The sequence below is a fragment of the Plasmodium falciparum genome (assembly GCF_000002765.6).
Source record: "Plasmodium falciparum 3D7 genome assembly, chromosome: 11".
Taxonomy (NCBI): Eukaryota; Apicomplexa; class Aconoidasida; order Haemosporida; family Plasmodiidae; genus Plasmodium; species Plasmodium falciparum.
Genome location: NC_037282.1, coordinates 315001 through 335000, shown reverse-complemented (window position 1 = coordinate 335000; position 20000 = coordinate 315001). Strand labels below are relative to the sequence as shown.

The 20000-nt window shown below is 18.9% G+C and overlaps 5 protein-coding genes across 5 annotated transcripts in view; 4 read left to right on the top strand and 1 right to left on the bottom strand.

Moving 5' to 3' along the window:
- PF3D7_1107800 (AP2 domain transcription factor, putative) overlaps positions 1 to 5134 on the top strand; it is a gene marked incomplete at both ends in the record, with an annotated part of 5735 nt that extends 601 nt beyond the window's left edge. The window contains 2 exons of the mRNA XM_001347730.1: positions 1 to 2423; positions 2672 to 5134. The exon at positions 1 to 2423 is cut by the window's left edge and continues 601 nt beyond it. Of these exons, the coding sequence (XP_001347766.1) occupies positions 1 to 2423; positions 2672 to 5134 (4886 nt within the window). The remainder of the gene's footprint in view (positions 2424 to 2671) is intronic.
- A 1054-nt stretch (positions 5135 to 6188) lies between these two features.
- On the bottom strand, positions 6189 to 8120 carry PF3D7_1107700 (NOP7-like protein, putative; the record flags this gene model as incomplete). Its single annotated transcript, XM_001347729.1, has 1 exon — positions 6189 to 8120. The coding sequence occupies one exon, from the start codon at positions 8118 to 8120 to the stop codon at positions 6189 to 6191; it is 1932 nt and encodes a 643-aa protein (XP_001347765.1).
- A 1557-nt stretch (positions 8121 to 9677) lies between these two features.
- PF3D7_1107600 (conserved Plasmodium protein, unknown function) lies at positions 9678 to 13115 on the top strand (the record flags this gene model as incomplete). Its single annotated transcript, XM_001347728.1, has 1 exon — positions 9678 to 13115. One exon carries the CDS (start codon positions 9678 to 9680, stop codon positions 13113 to 13115), a length of 3438 nt encoding a protein of 1145 aa, XP_001347764.1.
- A 680-nt stretch (positions 13116 to 13795) lies between these two features.
- Positions 13796 to 14873, top strand: PF3D7_1107500 (prefoldin, putative; the record flags this gene model as incomplete). Its single annotated transcript, XM_001347727.2, has 5 exons — positions 13796 to 13965; positions 14150 to 14254; positions 14381 to 14488; positions 14610 to 14664; positions 14844 to 14873. The coding sequence occupies 5 exons, from the start codon at positions 13796 to 13798 to the stop codon at positions 14871 to 14873; spliced, it is 468 nt and encodes a 155-aa protein (XP_001347763.2).
- Positions 14874 to 16129: 1256 nt separating this feature from the next.
- Positions 16130 to 17182, top strand: PF3D7_1107400 (DNA repair protein RAD51; the record flags this gene model as incomplete). Its single annotated transcript, XM_001347726.2, has 1 exon — positions 16130 to 17182. One exon carries the CDS (start codon positions 16130 to 16132, stop codon positions 17180 to 17182), a length of 1053 nt encoding a protein of 350 aa, XP_001347762.2.
- Positions 17183 to 20000: the final 2818 nt, after the last annotated feature.

Genomic DNA, 20000 nt, shown 5'->3' with positions numbered 1-20000 from the left:
AATCAGCTAATATCGAATTTGAGATGAATGAAAAAAGATTAAATCTTCAAGAAAGTGACGAAAAAATAAATAACCATATGGAGGACCATATGAATGATTGTGAAAATTATGAAGATGAAGATCCTGGACATTATGAAGAAGATGATAATAATAAAAATGAAAAATTAAATGAAAATAATAATTTATATTTAAATTGTCTTAGTGATAGTTATGACGAAAATAATGTTATAAAAAAAAAAGATGCAACTTCAGGTTCATTATTATATAAAGATGATATTATAGGTAGTGATGCTTATAATAAGAAACATGAAAAAACTTTAGATTTTAATGAGAAGAATCATCAATCGGATTGTAGTAATAATAATAATAATAATAATAATAATAATAATAATAATAATAATAACAATGCAAGTATCTATTTAGATAAGATGTGTGATGAAGAGGCCGAAGCCGAAGAAAATGTAGAAATGGACGGCGAAGAAGATAATGATGATGGTGTGAACAATGGTAAGAATAAATATAATATAAATTGTAATAAAAATAATTCAAGTTCATATAAAGAAGATGTAATAAAATCTCTAAATTGTCAGTATAAAGAGGAAGATGATGAATATCAAGATAATGATTATAATGATGACATGAATAATGAAAATATAAAGAATACCTTATTAAAAGAATTATTAATAGCTAACAAAAATGGATCTATAGATCCACATGAGATTATGCATCCTTCTGGATGCGGTATTAATAAGAATAAGGCTTTCTCAGTAATAATAGATAATTTATTAAATTTGAAAGATGATGATGATTTGAGTATTAAATTGAATAGATACTTAAAAAATGAGAAAGCTGATATGGAAAATAATACTATAAATGAAGGTAACAATAATAATAATAATAATAATAATGGTAATAATAATAATAATGGTAGTAATTATCATATGAATCATTGTATGAATACGGGTGGTAGTAAGAAAAAGAATGTTAATGTAAAAAGCCATGTTAATAAAAATAATAATGATTCCTTTGAGAATTTAAAAAAGTTAAAAGTTCTTTGTGTAGATTATTTAAGAATTTTGAAAAGATTAACACCTTTATGGGGTTCGACCGATAGAACGTTTGAATCACATTATGTAAACTTATTAAATAATGTAAACTCGAATACGTTGGATAATTATTTATGTTGTTTTTCTAATATTAAGATATGTGCAGTGAAGAGTATCTTTTTAGATTCCATAATGGAGTGTATAGAAGAGTTAGAAATTATTAAGAAATTTAAAATGTCTAAAGAGAAGGAGGATGGTATTGAAGATAAGGATATGAATGATAAGGAGGAGATGAATAAGAAAATTTTGGAAGATATAGAAAAGAATTTGACAAAGGAAATTGTTGAAGATATTTTTCAATTGAATATGAGAAATCCATATATAGTGAATAGTTATGGAAACAACAGCACCAATAATAATAATAATAATAATAATAAAAGTAATTGTAGTAACAATAATAATAATAGTAGTAGTAGTAATAGTAGTAGTAGTAGTCTTAATAATAATAATAATAATAATAATAGTGTGTCTTGTTCCGATGGAGAATCCCAATATCATCAACAGGGAGATAATAACAAGATAGGAGCACATAATTTATTATATAATATGTCTGGAAAACATAATAATAATACATGTAATAATGGTTTTAATGTATATTATGATTTAAAAAAAGGAAAGGAATGTCAACATAATAATTCTTGTGGTAACAATAGAAATTCATGTAATTTATTATCTAGTTCACCAAATAATCATACATGTGGTACAAACCATGGTAATAATAATTATACAAGCTGTGCTAATAACTCATCGAGTTTAAATTATTCAAATATATTTCCTTTCAATTGTTTGAATACGAATAAAAATGCTATTTCATTAAGCAATAATGGAAATGTGGGTTCTACACCAGTAGTAAATAAGAACAACAACAATAATAATAATAATAATAATAATAATAGTAATAATAATAATTATTCTGCAGTCTCTTCTGGGGCATATCATAAAAAAAGTTGTAATTATTCGGATGAAAATATTCTTAACAAATTAAATGTAAGTATAGATTACAGTTCATACAATGATTTTAATAATAACTATATCCAAGAAGCTGAAAAGGTCGTAGAAAAATATAAAAATTTAAGCAAACTAAATTCTAAGGATAGTGATAATATGTATAGTACCTGTAGCCATTCTAGTGTCCAGGATAATATTAGTAGTGCTAATCTTAATACTTACTTACAATTAAAAATGCTTATGTCTGAGTATGCAAATACGTGTGTAAAGAATGATAAAATTAAACTAAAGGATTTGGATAACAACATGAGTGATTTGAATATTCTTAAGTATTTATATTCTCAATTGAATGGTGGTTCTCTCCTAGAGGTAAAAATAAAGAGCACCACAATGTGTATAAATAAATAAATATATATATATATATATATATATTTATTTATTTATTTATTTGTATGTATGTGTTTATATTTATTTATATGTGTTTATATTTACTTATATGTGTTTATATTTACTTATATGTGTTTATATTTACTTATATGTGTTTATATTTATTTATATGTGTTTATATTTACTTATATGTGTTTATATTTTTTTTTTTTTTTTTTTTTTTATATTAGGATAAGAATATTTCAGAGTTGTATCAACTCGATGGAGAAACTAAGGATGCTAAAAATTATTATGACAATAAATTAAAGCTCGAGTGCTCTAGTGCTAGCGATATAAATAAATTTTTACAAGATTATAAATTGAACGATGATGATAATTATGAAGATAGAGAGGGTTACTCGAAGTATGATAAAGAGCAAGGATTATTGTTGAATGGTAATGATACTAATATGAATTACTTATCGAGTAGTTTACAAAATATGATGAGAAAACGAAAACATTATGATAATTACACATCAACAAATAATACCACAACTAATAATAATAATAATAATAATATTAATAGTAGTAGTAGCAATAATAATGTTAACAACCTAAATAACAATTCTCTTTCTGATTTGAATTATTTATTATACAATACTAATGTACTTAAAAAATTAAAATTGAATTTACTAGAAAATAAGAAAGGTAACAATATAAATAGTACACATAATGGATTGCAGAATCTTACGGGTAGTAGTAGTAGTAGCAGCCTTGTGACCTCTGGAGTTATGGGGAATAATGATTATCGAAAAAAAGATACGAATGAGTTATATATGGATGAGAATAATGTTATCCCTGGTCACATGACTACAAGAAAATCATATGCATCTAATAAGAATAATTTATTAAATAACATAAAGAATTTTAAGGATATATTAAATTTATCTCAAGAAAGTTTAAATAAAAAGGGTATGGGAAATTCTTATAAAAATTCATTTGATCATATAAATCCGAGTACTTTATATGATTTTATATTAAGTACTAATAATGCGAATAATATAATGGAGAGTTCTGTTCACGTAGGAACTGGCAACAACAACAATAATAATAATAATAATAATATAATGATGAATACTATTGGTAGTAATAATAGTAGTATAAATAATAGTAATCATAACAATAGTAATGGATTACATAACAGTAGTTATCACAATCTTAATAATAATACTAATGGTCATCATAATAATATGAATAAGAAAAATAGCTATGACTATAACACGGATTATAATTCTAAGGTTAGTATGAATGATTCTGAATTATCGTTAAATAATCATGATAATAATAATGATGTAATAATAAATAATAATATGCATGGAGGAAAGAATATAAGTAATAAGATGGGCGATGGAGTAATAAATTATAAAAAGGGTGATATGAATAATAAGTCCTTATCTGCCCACAATGCAAATAATAATAATAATAATAATAATAATGGTAATGGTAATAGTAACAAGAATACAAAGAATATTAAAAATAATACAAACGGTACAAACAGTACTACAAACAGTACAAATAATGCAAATGGTAATAACAATAATAATAATAATAATAATGGAAATAATAATAACTATACAGGTGGGAAATTAAAATATGAAATGCCTGTAGGGGTAAATCCAAATGATGATAAGGTTAAGGGTGTTTACTTTTCTAAATCTCCAAGAGGTGTTGGTAAATGGAATGCATATTTTCAAATTGCAAATAATAAAAGATTGTTTACAAGTTTTAGTGTTAGTAAATATGGATATAATGAAGCCAGGAAATTATCTATATTGAAAAGAACTGAATGGGAAAAAGAGTATAAGCATCATACTGATTTAAAGAATTCTGATGGAAAAAAAGGAAAAAAAAAAGCGAATAGTGTAGTTGCGGCAACATCTACAAGTAGTAATTTGATTAAAAATAATAATAATAATCACCATCATAATAATCATCATCATAGTAATAAAAATATATCTAAAGGAAATTCAAATAGTAGTGATGGGTCTATAACATATGCAAAAGATAATAAATTGAAAGATGATGCATTATTATATTCTAATGATGATGAAGATGAAGATGAAGGTTGTTATCTTGGTAATAATAAAATGAATCATGTAAATAAAAATAACAACAACAACAACAACAATAATAATAATAATAATAATAATGTTTTATCAGGGATGTTGGATTTATCAAATGATTTATTAGATCATCATTTGACAGGTGGTACAAGTAAAAAGAAATTAAACAAATTGAATCATATATCATCTAATCATGATTATATTAAAGTTGAAGATAATATGAACTTTTTTATTGAACGACCAAAAAATGATAATATAGATACATTTAATACTGTAGATTTGTTACGATCAAGTTTAGCAGGTGAAAAAATAAATTCTAAAAAAAATCACATGAATAATAACAATAATAATAATAATAATAATAATAATAATCATTTTTCTTCAAATTCATTAGGACAAGCAGCTATTAACGTTTATAATAATGTAATGGATAGTAATAAACAATCTTCTATAAATGCCTCCAGAATTTTATCGAATACTTTAGGGATATCAAATAAGTATATAAGAAATTTACATTTCCCTTCAATAGATTCGCACACGGTTAGTAACTTCCTAGATGCCGTAGCAGATGATCAAAAAATTTCTTCCTAAACCCATACCCCAACAAAATAAAACAAAAAAAAGCAAAATAAAACAATACAAAGTAAAGCAAAATAAAACAAAATAAATATATGTATATATATATATTTATTTATTTATATTTTTCTGGATTCAAAGAAGTTCAGAATAAATGAAATATATACATATATATATATATATATATATATATTTTATACATTTCCAAAAATGAAGACACAAAGCATAGTCATCAATTATTTTATTTTAATCTTATTTTTTGTTCACCGCCAGTAAAATTTGGTTTGGTGCCTAACTTTATATGAGTATTCATTTTATATATATATTTTTAAAAAGAAAAAAAAAATAATTATATATATATATGTACACATAGTAGAATATCTAAGTTATGTTCGTTTATATTTTAGCACATATTTTTTACTATTCATACATTTTTTTTAAATCTTATTTATGTTTTATATATATATATAAATATATATATTAATAGATTAATTATTATTACCGTTTTATAATGTTGTTTCAAAGTAGTAAATAATAATAAAAAAAAAAAAAAAAAAAAAAAAAAAATATATATATATATATATATAATGTAAAATTAAACAAATAAATACATATATATATATATATATATATATATATATATATATATTATGTTATATTTAAAAGAATAAATAATTTCATGCTTGATATATTTATTTTAATATTCTAGTGAGCCCATTTCCGTTAAGAATTCATTAAAAATTTATATATTTCATAAACATATAAAGATATACATAAATAATATATATATACATAATATATATATATATTTGTGTATGTTGTATGATATATTTTTGTGAGTTTTTTTTTTTTTTTTTTTTTCATATTTTTTCTTCTTTAAACTTAATTTGAATGTTCACATAGTTAAATAATATAATTTAAAATATAGTACTTCTTTAAAAAAAGAAACACAGAGTAAACATATAAAAAAAAAGGAACAAAATAATAAAAAATTATAAAATAAAAAAAAAAAAAAAAAATTATATAATTATAAATATATATATATATATATATATATATATTTATTTATTTATTTACTTTTATTTTTATTTATTTTTTTCATAAATTTGTCTATGGTTGCCTTTTGTCGCTTCTGTGCCATATCTATGCGGGCGAATAATTTCCTTTTCTTTTTGCTGAGTACGATTTTATGTCTTTGTATTTCTTGTTCTTGTGATTTTAAATTTTGTGTTTTTAAGATTTGCGTTTGATCAGTTTGTTTATTCAATATAGTATCATTTTCTTTTAATTGATTGATGTCTTCATTTTCCCTTTCGAGTTGATTATTTAAGGCTGCCTGTCTTTTGTTGTTTAATATAAGATTAGCTGTTTCACGATCATCATTTTCTTCTTCTTCTTCTTCTTTATAATTTGGTGATTTAAAAATATTATTATTTTCTTTAGAAAAATCTTTATATTGTTCTTCTTTGATTTTTTGATTGAGCATTTTATTTATGGTATATTCTTCTTTCTTAACTAGATTTTTAAAATTTTCATCTTCAATAAAAGGTGACAGGTGTACAGGTAAGTTTTCTTTTTCCGTTAAATAATCTGAACATGGTAATATATTTTTTTCATTTAAACAATCAAATATATATTGTGGTTGTATGTGAATTCTTTTATATTCATTTTCAGGATTATTCAAATGAATAGTGTTTTTATCTTTTTCGTATATCTCATGAGTAATATTATTATCATCATAATGTATTGGGGATATCCTTGAATTCCATGATATTTTTCCTCCACATGATAAGATAATAATGGAGAGCACATCAAAAGGCATATCATTGTGAATATAAAAAATGTGGTTTTTAAATAATTCTTTTAATTTATTATGTTCATCTATATCAATATGATCGTCTGGATGAACATGTCCATTATCAGCTTCACTGTTTTTATGAATTATATTATTTGTTAAATTTTTTCCTTCATTTTTATTTAAATCACAATTATCTTGAAGATGGATATTATTAAAATTGTTATTATCTATATTAGTAGTATGTTCATGTGGGTTGTTATCACTTTTGTGATTTTTTTCTTTTGTTTTTTCCTGACATGTGTTAAGATCTTCATTTGTATTTACATTACATTTGCTTTGTAGTTCTTGATTCATGTTGATATCTATATTATTCTCGTTTGTACTATAATCTTTGTCATAAGATAGGTGAGCGAGTTTTTCATTTTTCAAGTCGTTATCTTGTTTTGGTGGATATAACATATTATCAAGCTTATATAATTTGAATAATACAAATTTCAAGAGGGCTATGTAATATTCAATAAAATCGGATATTAATTTAAAATCAATTGATGTATCTAAATAAGGTGTGAATATATGTGGTATAATCCATGTGACTTTTTTCTTTAAAATTTCTGCTTGTAAATAATATCCTTTAACACTTATAAAGGCTTTTTTAATTCTATTGGTCTTATATACATAATAATGAAAATGGTCTTTCAACATTTCACATGTTTTAACCATATTATTTTTAATACCATATTTATGATTGGAAGGTAATTGTGAGTAAGCAATAATACAACTTAAGGCATCATCTAAATGATCTACAGCATATGACAATATAGGATATCGTTCTTTTATTATATGTTCTAATTTATATACAGGGAAGTTTGCTACAATATTTTTAGAACGAGTAAAATCTTCTAAGGTTAATTTACATTTTTTATATTTTTTTAAATATATTTTTATTTTTCTAAAATCATTAATTATTTTTTCATGTGATAATTTTAAAAAATCATTTCTAGTATAAAACACTTTATGTTTATAAAATTTTTTTCGATATTTCAAAGGAATTTCTTTAAAATCTTTTGGATATATTCCTTTAAAAATACAAAGCTTACGAAATTCTTCTTCATTCAAAAATAATTTCCTTAGGATGTGTTTTTTTGTTAGGTACTTCCCTTCCTTCTTCTTTTTAATTTTCTTCTTTAGTTTGTGTATATGCATTATATGGAAAAAATTATTAAATAAAAGGGACAAAAAAATAAAAAAATAAAAAAAAATAAAAATAAATATATATATAAATATATATATATATATATTATTCCTATATTAATAAAAAGAATAATATTATAACGAACTGACTTTAATTATGGATATATAACATATTGATATATTATTATATAAATAATATAAATTGGATTTATATAAAAAATGTTAAATATATATAAAAATTTATTTAAAAAAATATTTGTTTATTCTATTATCAAACAAATAAATTTTTTTTTTTATATATAAGTAATATTTAATAAAATATACTATAATAATATAATTATAGTTTTTTATTTTAAAAAAAAAAAAAAAAAAAAAAAAAAAAAAACAACTGATTTTTTTTATGAACATAAATGTATAATATTATATATATATAACATGTGATTATATTACTTCATAGTAATATTATATATATATATATATATATTTATATGTAGAGAAATAAACATTATTTATAGTAAATAAATATATAAAATAAAAATATTATGCAATATATATAATATATATATATTTATATTATGTAATATTTTTTTTTTATGTTATATAATTTTTTTCTTTTTTAGAGAAAGCAAAATGATGGCTAAATATTAATTTTTAATTTTTTTTTTTATAAATATAAAGAATATTATGTAATTCTGAAAATTCTTGTGTTTATCCCTTTATAATAAACAAAAATGAATAAGGAAATGAAAAAAAAAAAAAATTAAGAAATATATATTTATAATATATATAATATAATATATTTATGTGATACTCTTGGGCTACGGCAAAAGTAAAATAAAATAATATTCAATGATATATTTTACGTTTCTATATTTTAAAATTAAAAAATTTTAAAGAATAATAAAATGGATATAATATAATATAATATATATATATATATATTAAGTTCATAAGTAAATAAGGTCTCAGGGTTTATTTTTTCTTATCCTCCTTTTCTCTTCTTTCATATTTTTGGAAAGATAGAAAAATCTAAAGATATGTATATTTATATTTTTTTTCCTATATTCAGAACAATAATAATATGCACTGTTCGTATGATGTATAACTTTCTTACAATATATATATATATATATAGATATATTAGTTTTTTTTTTTTTTCTTTTCTTTTCTTATTTTATTTTATTATCATTTTCCCCTTTCTGTCCCCTGTCTAAAAACGCATAAGCGCAAGTATTTTTACATTTTCTTATGCTCTCGAAATTAATGTGTAAATTATTTTATCCTATGGGAACATTATAAAAAAAAAATATATATATATATATATATATATATATATATTCATTTATTTATTTATCCATTTACATATTGTATGTAAATATTTTTTATATCTTTCATTTAAATGGTGAAAAAATAACTATAACATTTAATTTATTATATTTTATTTTAAAGGTTTTTTTAATTATAAATGAAATTTATAGAACACGTCCTATAATGAATATCTAAATTATATATGAGATATTTTTTTTTTTTTTTTTTTATATCTTTTACTTTTTGTAAGAAGTAATAAATATGATCACTCATAGTAATTCCATAAATAACAATAATAATAATAATAATAATAATAATAATAATAATAATGATGATGATAATAAAATAATTAGAAAAGATTCACTCGTCATGTGTTCATTAGATCATAAAATAGAAAATGAAAGTAATAATAAAGTTAATAAAAAAGAGTTGAAAAAAAAAAAGAAAAAGAAAAATAATAATAATAATAAAACATATACCTCTAATATAAGCATTATTAATATAGATAAGGAAGAAACAAAAAGTAATAATATAGATGATAATGTAATAAATGTGAGTACGAATAATTCCAATAAAATCATAGATATAAATAAAAATAATATTGTAGATATAGAGGAATTTCCTAAAAAAGAAGATGATATATTATATAATACATCGGATGATAATTATGTAAAGACCAAGTATATCCAACCAGACTCATTTAATATAAAAGATAATCTTGAAGATAAAAATGTATATGAATATGATAAGTACACAAAAGAAAATATATATAATGATAATGATGACATGGATAATAATAATTATTATTATAAGTATGATGATGTTGTGCATGAAGAGGTATTACAAATAGATGATAATAAAAAAAAAGAAGCTAGTGATGATACCAGAAAAGATAATATAATAAAAAGTAAGAAGAAACTGAAAAATAATAGTAATAATAATAATAATAATAATAATAATAATAATAATAATAATAATGAAAAGATAAATAACCTGAAAGATATATTTGTGGATCAACTAAAAAAAAAGAATCAAATATTAACAGAGAAATTAAGAAATAAAGAATATGAAAAAAACCAACTACAAGATAAGGTTAAAGATATCGGTTTAGAATTATACAGATTAAATAAAGAAAATGATGTTTTAAAAAAAAAAGAAAAAGAATTGGATATGTCCTTAGAATATATTTATGAAGAACAAAATAAATATAATAACGAAAATATACAATTGAGCGATATATATAATTATGATATTTGTAGTTTAAAAAAAGAGATAACTACTTTTTCTGATATTTATAAAAAATATAATAATAAATTGTTAGAATTAAATAATATAAAAAAATATTCCGAATACATCTTGGCAAATACCAAAGTAGGGCAAAATATTATGTCTTCTAGAGTTAATAATAATGAAACAAATAATATAACACACAATAAAATTAATAAAAAAGATAATTTACTTAATAAAATGAATTATCAAATTAATGATCTATTAAATGATATAAATATTAAAAAGGATATGATTCTACATGAAGAAAGAGAAATACAAAATAAGAAACAATTAATAGAAGAAGAGAAAAAAAATTTATTACACTTTAAAGATGAGAAAAATAAAATTATGAATAAACTTAATAATTCATTATATCAAATAAAAAAAAGAGATGAAGCTATAAGTAAAATGAATACACAACTAAATATTGTAAAAATTAATATACTAGAAATGGAAAAGAAATATGAAAATTTATGTAAAGAATATAATTATGAACTAGAAAATAGAGATAAATTATTACATGAATTGAACATATTAAGAAATGATATGTCTAAATTAGACAAGAAAAAAAATGAAATACATAATAAATATATTAATATATTAAAAGAAAATCAAGATATAAAAAATAATATTATTAATGAAAAAGATTTATTAGTATCTCTAAGAAATGATATACATATACTATCTAAAAATATAAAAGACAAACAAAATGATATAAAAATAATCAAAGATAATATAAATAAAAATATAGATAAAATTATACATATGTATACTGAACAAATTAATATAACACACTTCTCATCAAAATTAAAAAATGATGTTGCTTCGCTTAATGAAAATATTACAAAAAAAGAAATTGATAAGGAAAATTATAAAAATCATATTATTAGAATAAAAATACAACATATGTTACAACGAACCAAGATGGAAAACATGAAAAAAAAAGCAGATAAACTTAATCAAGAATATGATGAAAAAAATGAAATATTAGAAAAATATAATCAAACCATAAAAAAAAATCATTATCTTATTGAAAGTAGACAGAATGAGGTGGATAGGTTAAATGAACAATATGATAAGAAAAAAAAAAAAAAAATGGGTGACGAGCAATATGATCATATGAAAAATAATAACAACAATGATAATAATAACAACAACAATGATAATAATAACAACAACAATGATAATAATAACAACAACAATAATAATAATAACAATAATAATAACAACAACAATAATAATAATAATAATGGTTCTTTTTTTGTCGTACCTGCTACCCTAGAAATGAAAATTCAAAAATTGAATAAACAGAACCAAGATATACAAAAAAGCAGTAGATTATTAGAAAAGGAATGGTTTATAAAACAATCCGAATTAATAGATATACAAAATGAAAATAATAAAATGAATGAAGAAATATGTAAATGCAAAGATCTGTGTCTTATATTTGATCAAAAAAAAATCGAACTTGAAGAAAATTATAAAAATATTTTTGAATTTATTAAAAAGGTTAATAAAAATATCACATATATCAGATTACATTTAGAAAAGTTCGCTTTGAAAAATAAAGAAACCATAGATAAAATAGAATATATTGAAAATGATTTACTTATATGGAAAGAAAATATTAATAATAAAAATGAAGAACATAAAAATAAAAAAGAATATCTAACATCACAAATTAATCATCTAAAAAAAGAAAAAGAAAATTACCAACAAAATATACTAAATTATGAAAATCAAATACTTTCATTAGAACAAGAAATTATAGATAAAAAAAAATTACAACAAATTGCTAAAGAATATTTAGAAAATAAAGATATCATGCAATTAAAAAAAGATATTACAAATAAAAATAATATTTTCGATAATATCAAAAAACAACAAAATGTTATTCTGTCTAATATTAAAATAGCCCTGAATAAAAGAAACGATTTAGATAATAAAAAAGAATTTTGTCAAAAAAATTTTGATATGGGAAAAAATATTTCTTTTAAAATACAACATCAAATTGGTTTAATAAAAAAAAGTCTTAAATCACTTAAAAATAAAAAAGAAAATTTAACAAATACTTATAATGAAATCATTCAATTATATGATAATCTAGTAAAAGATATACAACAAGAAAAAAATAATCTAGATAACTTAAATGAAGATTATAATATATATGAAGCTATTTACCACATCTTATCATTTGAAAAAAAACATAGATTCCAAGAATTATTGAAATTTCAAAATGCACTAAAATATGGATTAAACAATAATAGTTTAAAAAATGCTGATCATAAAAAATATACGGACATCAAAAAAAAATGTGCAACTTATAAAAAAAAAATTTCAAATATTAAAAAGATATTACAACAAATTGAAAGACCAAAAGATAATTATATTAAATTTATTGGGTATATACAAGAATGGATAGTTCACTAGCTATAATTTGTAAATCAAAAGTATTGTAAAAAATGAATATATATATATATATATATACATAAATTTTTGTATATTTAATTAGTGTTTTCTTTCCGATCATATAAAATGTTTCAATTTTTTCGTCACCTTTAGTTTTTTTCTAACATATATATATATATATATATATATATATATATAAATATATATTATATTATACATACATACCTATCTACTTTTATTTATTTAATTATTTATTAATATATTTATTCAATAATTAATTTATTATATTAAATATATATATATATATATATATATATATATATGTATATATTTTTGTTTAATGATTTATTATCTTATTAATTAAGTAATTCAATAATTTATTAATTTTTTTTTTTTTCTTATTTATACCCAATAAAATTTTAACGTCACAAATACTATATGTTGTCAATTTTTATAATGAACTTGCATATTTTCTAATATACCTTTTTTTTTTTTTCTTTTAAAGGGATATGAAAAAATATATGTATATAAAAAGGATTTTTTTTTTTAACCTATAGTAGCATAATTATATATGAAATTTTTTTTAAGTACATTCCATATTTAAAATAAATAAATAAATAAATATATATATATATATAATTACTTTTTAATTTATTTTAATTTTTTTTATTTTTTTAAATATATTGTACGATGCTGTAAAAATGAGCAACCTTTATGATATATTGGGTAAAGCAGTTATTAATAAAGAAAAGAAAGACGAGTTTCAAAATTTAATTCTTAAGAGTGAAGGATTTATTGACGATGTGTTACATGAAAAACTGAGAGAACGACAAAAAAAAAGGGATGAAATCTTACAAGATCTTTTTGATATGTTAGAAATAAAAAATATATATATATATATATATATATATATATATATATATATATATATATTTATAAAGAAAAGGCATGATGATAATATATATTTGTTTATATTAATATGGAAATATGATCACCTATTTTTTTTTTTTTTTTTTCTTTTTATTAATAAGTCATCATTTATTTTAATTTTTTAGGGAAATTTTAATTGAAAATCTTAAATTATTTGTTAATATGAAAGATAAAAGTGAAGTAGAGACGTTGACTTCCCTGGGGTGTGATAGTTATGTTTACGCTGACATGTAAAAGAAATGCGGAAAATATGAATAAATATAAATATAAATATATATATATTTCACTTTTATAGTATATAATATTATATATATATATATATTATTTATTTATTTATTTTTATTTTTTTTTTTTAGTATAAATAAAAATAAGATTTTTATACAGCTAGGATACGAATTTTACTTAGAAATGACACTTGAAGAGGCGATAAAATTTCTTAAGAAAAAAATAAATCTTTATGAAGAGTGAGTTTAAAAAGAAACATACACATATATATATATATATATATATATATATATATATATATATATATATATATATGAATGTATAAATATTTTGCTTGTTATTTTACTAATTTTCTTTTAGGAAATTGTCCTACTGGAATAAGCAGATATCGCACGTTAAGGCGCACATACAAATTGTAATTATTAAGCATATATATATATATATATATATATATATATATATATATATATATATTTTTCTGTATTTATATATATTTTATTTTTATTTATTTATATTAATAGAGACATAATATATATATATATATATATATATATATATATATATGTGATGATTTAATTTTTTTTTATTTTTTAGCTGATGAGAGCAATTTCGAATCTTACATGAAGTAGTAAGAAAAGGAAGGTATCATATATACATGTACATTGTATCATGAAATATATATCATCATACAAGTAGTTCTAAATTTCGTATGAATACGACTTAAAGCATTCAAATATGTATTCTGTAAATGCTTATATAATTAGTTTTGTTAATATTATTAACTATAAAAAAAAGATCAATGCTGTGCAAGTTTGTTTTATAGTAATTTGATCAAGCATGTGTAATTTATATTATTTTTTTTTTTATTCTTTAAATCATTTAAATCAATTTATTCCAACTATTATTCATGATTATATATATATATATATATATATTTATTTATTTATTATTTTCTTTCTTTTTTTTTTTGTATATATGTATGCATTTTACATTTTTGATTATACAAATATTTGAATTTATTTCATTTAAATTTTATTATTTATTATTTATTATTTTTTTTTTTATATTAACTATAACATGAACAAGTCATAATTTCCAACCAAATTTTTATGAAAAATTATCTTCTATGTATATTAAAAGAAAGAAAAAAAAAAAAAAAAAAAAAGGCATTATGAAAAAAAAGCTAGTCATATAAATAGTAGTACTGTGTGTGAAGAAAAAAAAAAAAAAAAAAAATTTTATACATACATACATACATACATATATATATATATATATATATATATAATTCCAAAATGTAATATAGTATATATAATTATATTTTATATAATATAAAAACGCATTTATATATTTGTATATATTTAAAAACAAATTCCATGTGGTATCATTGTATACTCTTAATTTATATATATAAATATTTATAATTTTATGTAAATATATATATATATATATATATGTATATATTTTAAAGGTAACATATTAATTGTATATATATATATTAATATTTTTTTTAATAAATGAGGTTATTATTTTTATGAAATATAATGAGGCTCAAATGAGATGTATGAAAATTAGAATAAAGAGAATAAATATAAAGTACATATATAAATATATATATATATACATATATACAATTATTTATTTTTTATTTTAATTTTCTTATTTGTTTATTGATTTAATTATTCACTCACAATTGTGTTACTAAAATAAATACTATTTTTACTTACCAAGAACTGTATTTATTTTTCTTTACTTTCCTTCCTTCCTTCATTTGTTTTTTTTTTTTTTTTTTTTTATATTTCGTACATATAAATATATATATATATATATATATATATATATATATAAATCTTTTGTTAGTCTATTTGTTATGTCTAAATATGAAACAAGCAAATACAAAAGAAGATAAGTCGCAGAAAATTTCCAATAGTAGTACTATTGATGAAATAGAAGAAGAACAGTTATATACTGGACCTTTAAAAATAGAACAATTATTAGCAAAAGGTTTTGTAAAAAGAGATTTAGAATTACTTAAGGAGGGTGGATTACAAACTGTTGAATGTGTGGCATATGCTCCTATGCGTACGTTATGTGCTATTAAAGGTATAAGTGAACAGAAAGCAGAGAAATTAAAAAAGGCATGTAAAGAATTATGTAATTCAGGTTTTTGTAATGCTATAGATTATCACGACGCAAGACAAAATTTAATAAAATTTACCACAGGATCAAAACAATTAGATGCCTTATTAAAAGGTGGAATAGAAACAGGTGGTATTACGGAATTATTTGGTGAATTTCGTACAGGAAAAAGTCAACTATGTCATACTTTAGCTATTACATGTCAATTACCTATTGAACAATCAGGAGGAGAAGGTAAATGTTTATGGATAGATACGGAAGGTACTTTTAGACCTGAGCGTATTGTAGCTATCGCTAAAAGGTATGGTTTACATCCAACGGATTGTTTAAATAATATAGCATATGCTAAAGCCTATAATTGTGATCATCAAACTGAATTATTAATAGATGCTAGCGCTATGATGGCAGATGCAAGATTTGCTTTATTAATTGTGGATTCAGCAACGGCTCTATATAGATCTGAATATATAGGTCGAGGTGAGCTAGCTAATAGGCAATCACATTTATGTCGATTTTTAAGAGGGCTACAAAGAATAGCAGATATTTATGGAGTAGCTGTTATTATTACTAACCAAGTCGTTGCCAAGGTTGATGCCATGAGTATGTTTGGAGGTCATGAGAAAATACCTATAGGTGGAAACATAATAGCTCATGCTAGTCAAACACGTTTATACTTAAGAAAGGGTAGGGGAGAAAGCCGAATCTGCAAAATTTATGATTCCCCTGTCTTACCAGAAGGCGAGGCCGTATTTGCTATAACAGAAGGAGGAATAGCAGATTATGAGGAAAAATAAAGGATTACAAATGTATGTATGTATATATATATATATATATATATATATATATATATATATGTATATGTGTATAAGATTTTGTCACTGTATATATCAAAATAAAAGGATAACTGCATCAAATCATAATAATGTATATATATATATGTATATATCCACATTTTTCTATGTATAAAATTTTTGGAACCCCATTTTTTTCCAGTTGTCATCATTATTGTATATATATATATATATATATATACTTTATCACAATTTGTTAATTATAAAAAAATAAATCTTTCAATTTATTATAAATATTTTATGTTCATAAATAATAATATTTAATTTTTATTTTATTTTTTTATTATTTATTTTATTTATTATTTTATTTTTTTATTATTATAATTTTTTTTTTTTTTTTTTTTATTATTATTATTTTTTATTTTTTTTTTTTTTATTATTATTATTTATTATTTTTTTTTTTTTTTTTATTAATTGTAAAAATTATTTTATAAATATAAAAAGAAAAAAAATAAAAATAAGAAATAAATAGATAACTTAAAAGTTTTATAATGCTAATTTGTTTTAATTAATTTTGTAGTTTTATAGAAATGTGTTGTGCCAAAAAAAAAAAAAAAAAAAATATACAAAATATGAAGGATTGTATATAAGCTAAAATATTTCTATTTTGTTATATATATAATGTTTAACTATTATTTTATTTTTATTAATCATAATATATATATTATATATATATTTTATTTATTATATGTTGCGAAGGTTTTTATTTTAAATTATGCGTTTCTATTTTGGACCATATATATATATTTTAAGGAAAAAAAAAAATAATTTATTTAAAGCCTTTGAGCAGATATATTTATTACAATTTATATTAAAATAAATTATTATTATCGTACCGTTTAATAATTTTTTTTTTTTCTTTTATATTATTTTAAGAAAAAAAAAAAAAAAAAAAAGGAATACAGGAAAAAAGTACAGAAAATGGAATATTATAAATGTTGTAAATGTTTTATACGTATTTTTGAATATGTTATATTTTATTAAAAATATATATTTTAATTAATTATATTATTATTTATTTTATTTTTTTTTTTTTAAGCGAATTATAGGAAGGACAGAAAAAAAAAAAAAAAAAAAAAAAAAAAAAAAATTAAAATAAAATAAAATAAAATAAAATAATGTAAAATAATTATTATATGTATTACATATATAATATTATAATATATTTACTATATTATTTATTTGTATAATACTGAATTATATGAAAATTATATTTAACGAAATATAGAATTCATAATAAATATATAAATGTAAAATAAAATAAAATAAAATATTTTTATAACTATATTATATATTTCTTTTTTTATATTATCCTGTTCCTGTTTTTTTATTATATATTTATAATATAAATTTTTTTTTTTTTTTATGAGAATAAGAAAATATAGGACTGTATATTTTTATTTATATTGTATTTACATAATTTTTATAATGTATATTAAAAAAGGAATAAAATAAAAAATATATATAATATAAAATAAGTTATATATATATATATATATATATATTTATTTATATTTAAGTACTTTTTTTTTTTTTATATTTTAAAACTCAATACATTTTAATATATATGTATTTTATATGTATATATATTTTTTCTTTTTTTTCTTTTAAAGTACTATTTATTTATTTTTTTATTATAAAACTCTATATATAAGTATTAATATATGTATATAATATTATATAATATATATTTTTTTATTATTATTGTACAAGGCCTTAGGTGATTATTATATATATGTATATTACATATATTTATATATTATTTTTTATTATATTTATGAAACCCTTGTTTATAAAATATTTAACTCATAAAAAGATAAATAAAGAAATTGTATTAATATATAATATAATATAATATACATATATATATATATATATCATATATATATACATATATGATTATAAAACATAATTACTTCATACTTATTAATATATATATTATATATATATATATATATGATGGTATATTATTTTATATATATATAATATTACTGGAAACCTTTTTTGTACTTCATGCGTGCACAGAAATATATTATATATAATATTATTTGTATTTAATATTAAAATATTATAATATATATAATAATTATGTATACCTACATGCATTATTTTTCTTTGTATATATATATATATATTATGTATATATATGTAAAATATATTATAATATAATTATATATATATATATATATATATATATATAATATATTCATATTACATATGATATATTTTATAACATATGATATTATATATTATAAATGTAATTTATATATTATAATATATTTATATATAAATATGTTATATAAAAGTATAATTAATAAAAAAATATAATATAAATATAATATTATATATATATATAATATATTATATATAAATATATTTGTATATAATAATAAATATTTTATATTCTTATCATACCATTTTAATGTATATAAAAAAAAATATAAAAACTTTTATTTTTATTTTTTTTTTTTATTATTTTATTCTTTCATTCTTTTTTCCTTTTTTTTTTTTTTTATAATATAAAAAATTTTCAAGCAATGATGATTTTTTATAATATAAAAAAAAAAAGAAATATATATATTTCACATAAATTAATATATTAAAAATTGTCAATAATTTTTTATATTATTTTGTTAATTTGTACATTTATTTTTTTTTATATTTATATATAAATATATATATTATTTTATATATTTATAAATATTATTTTATTTTATATATATAATAACAAAAATTCCCTTCGTCCCAAAAAATAAAATAA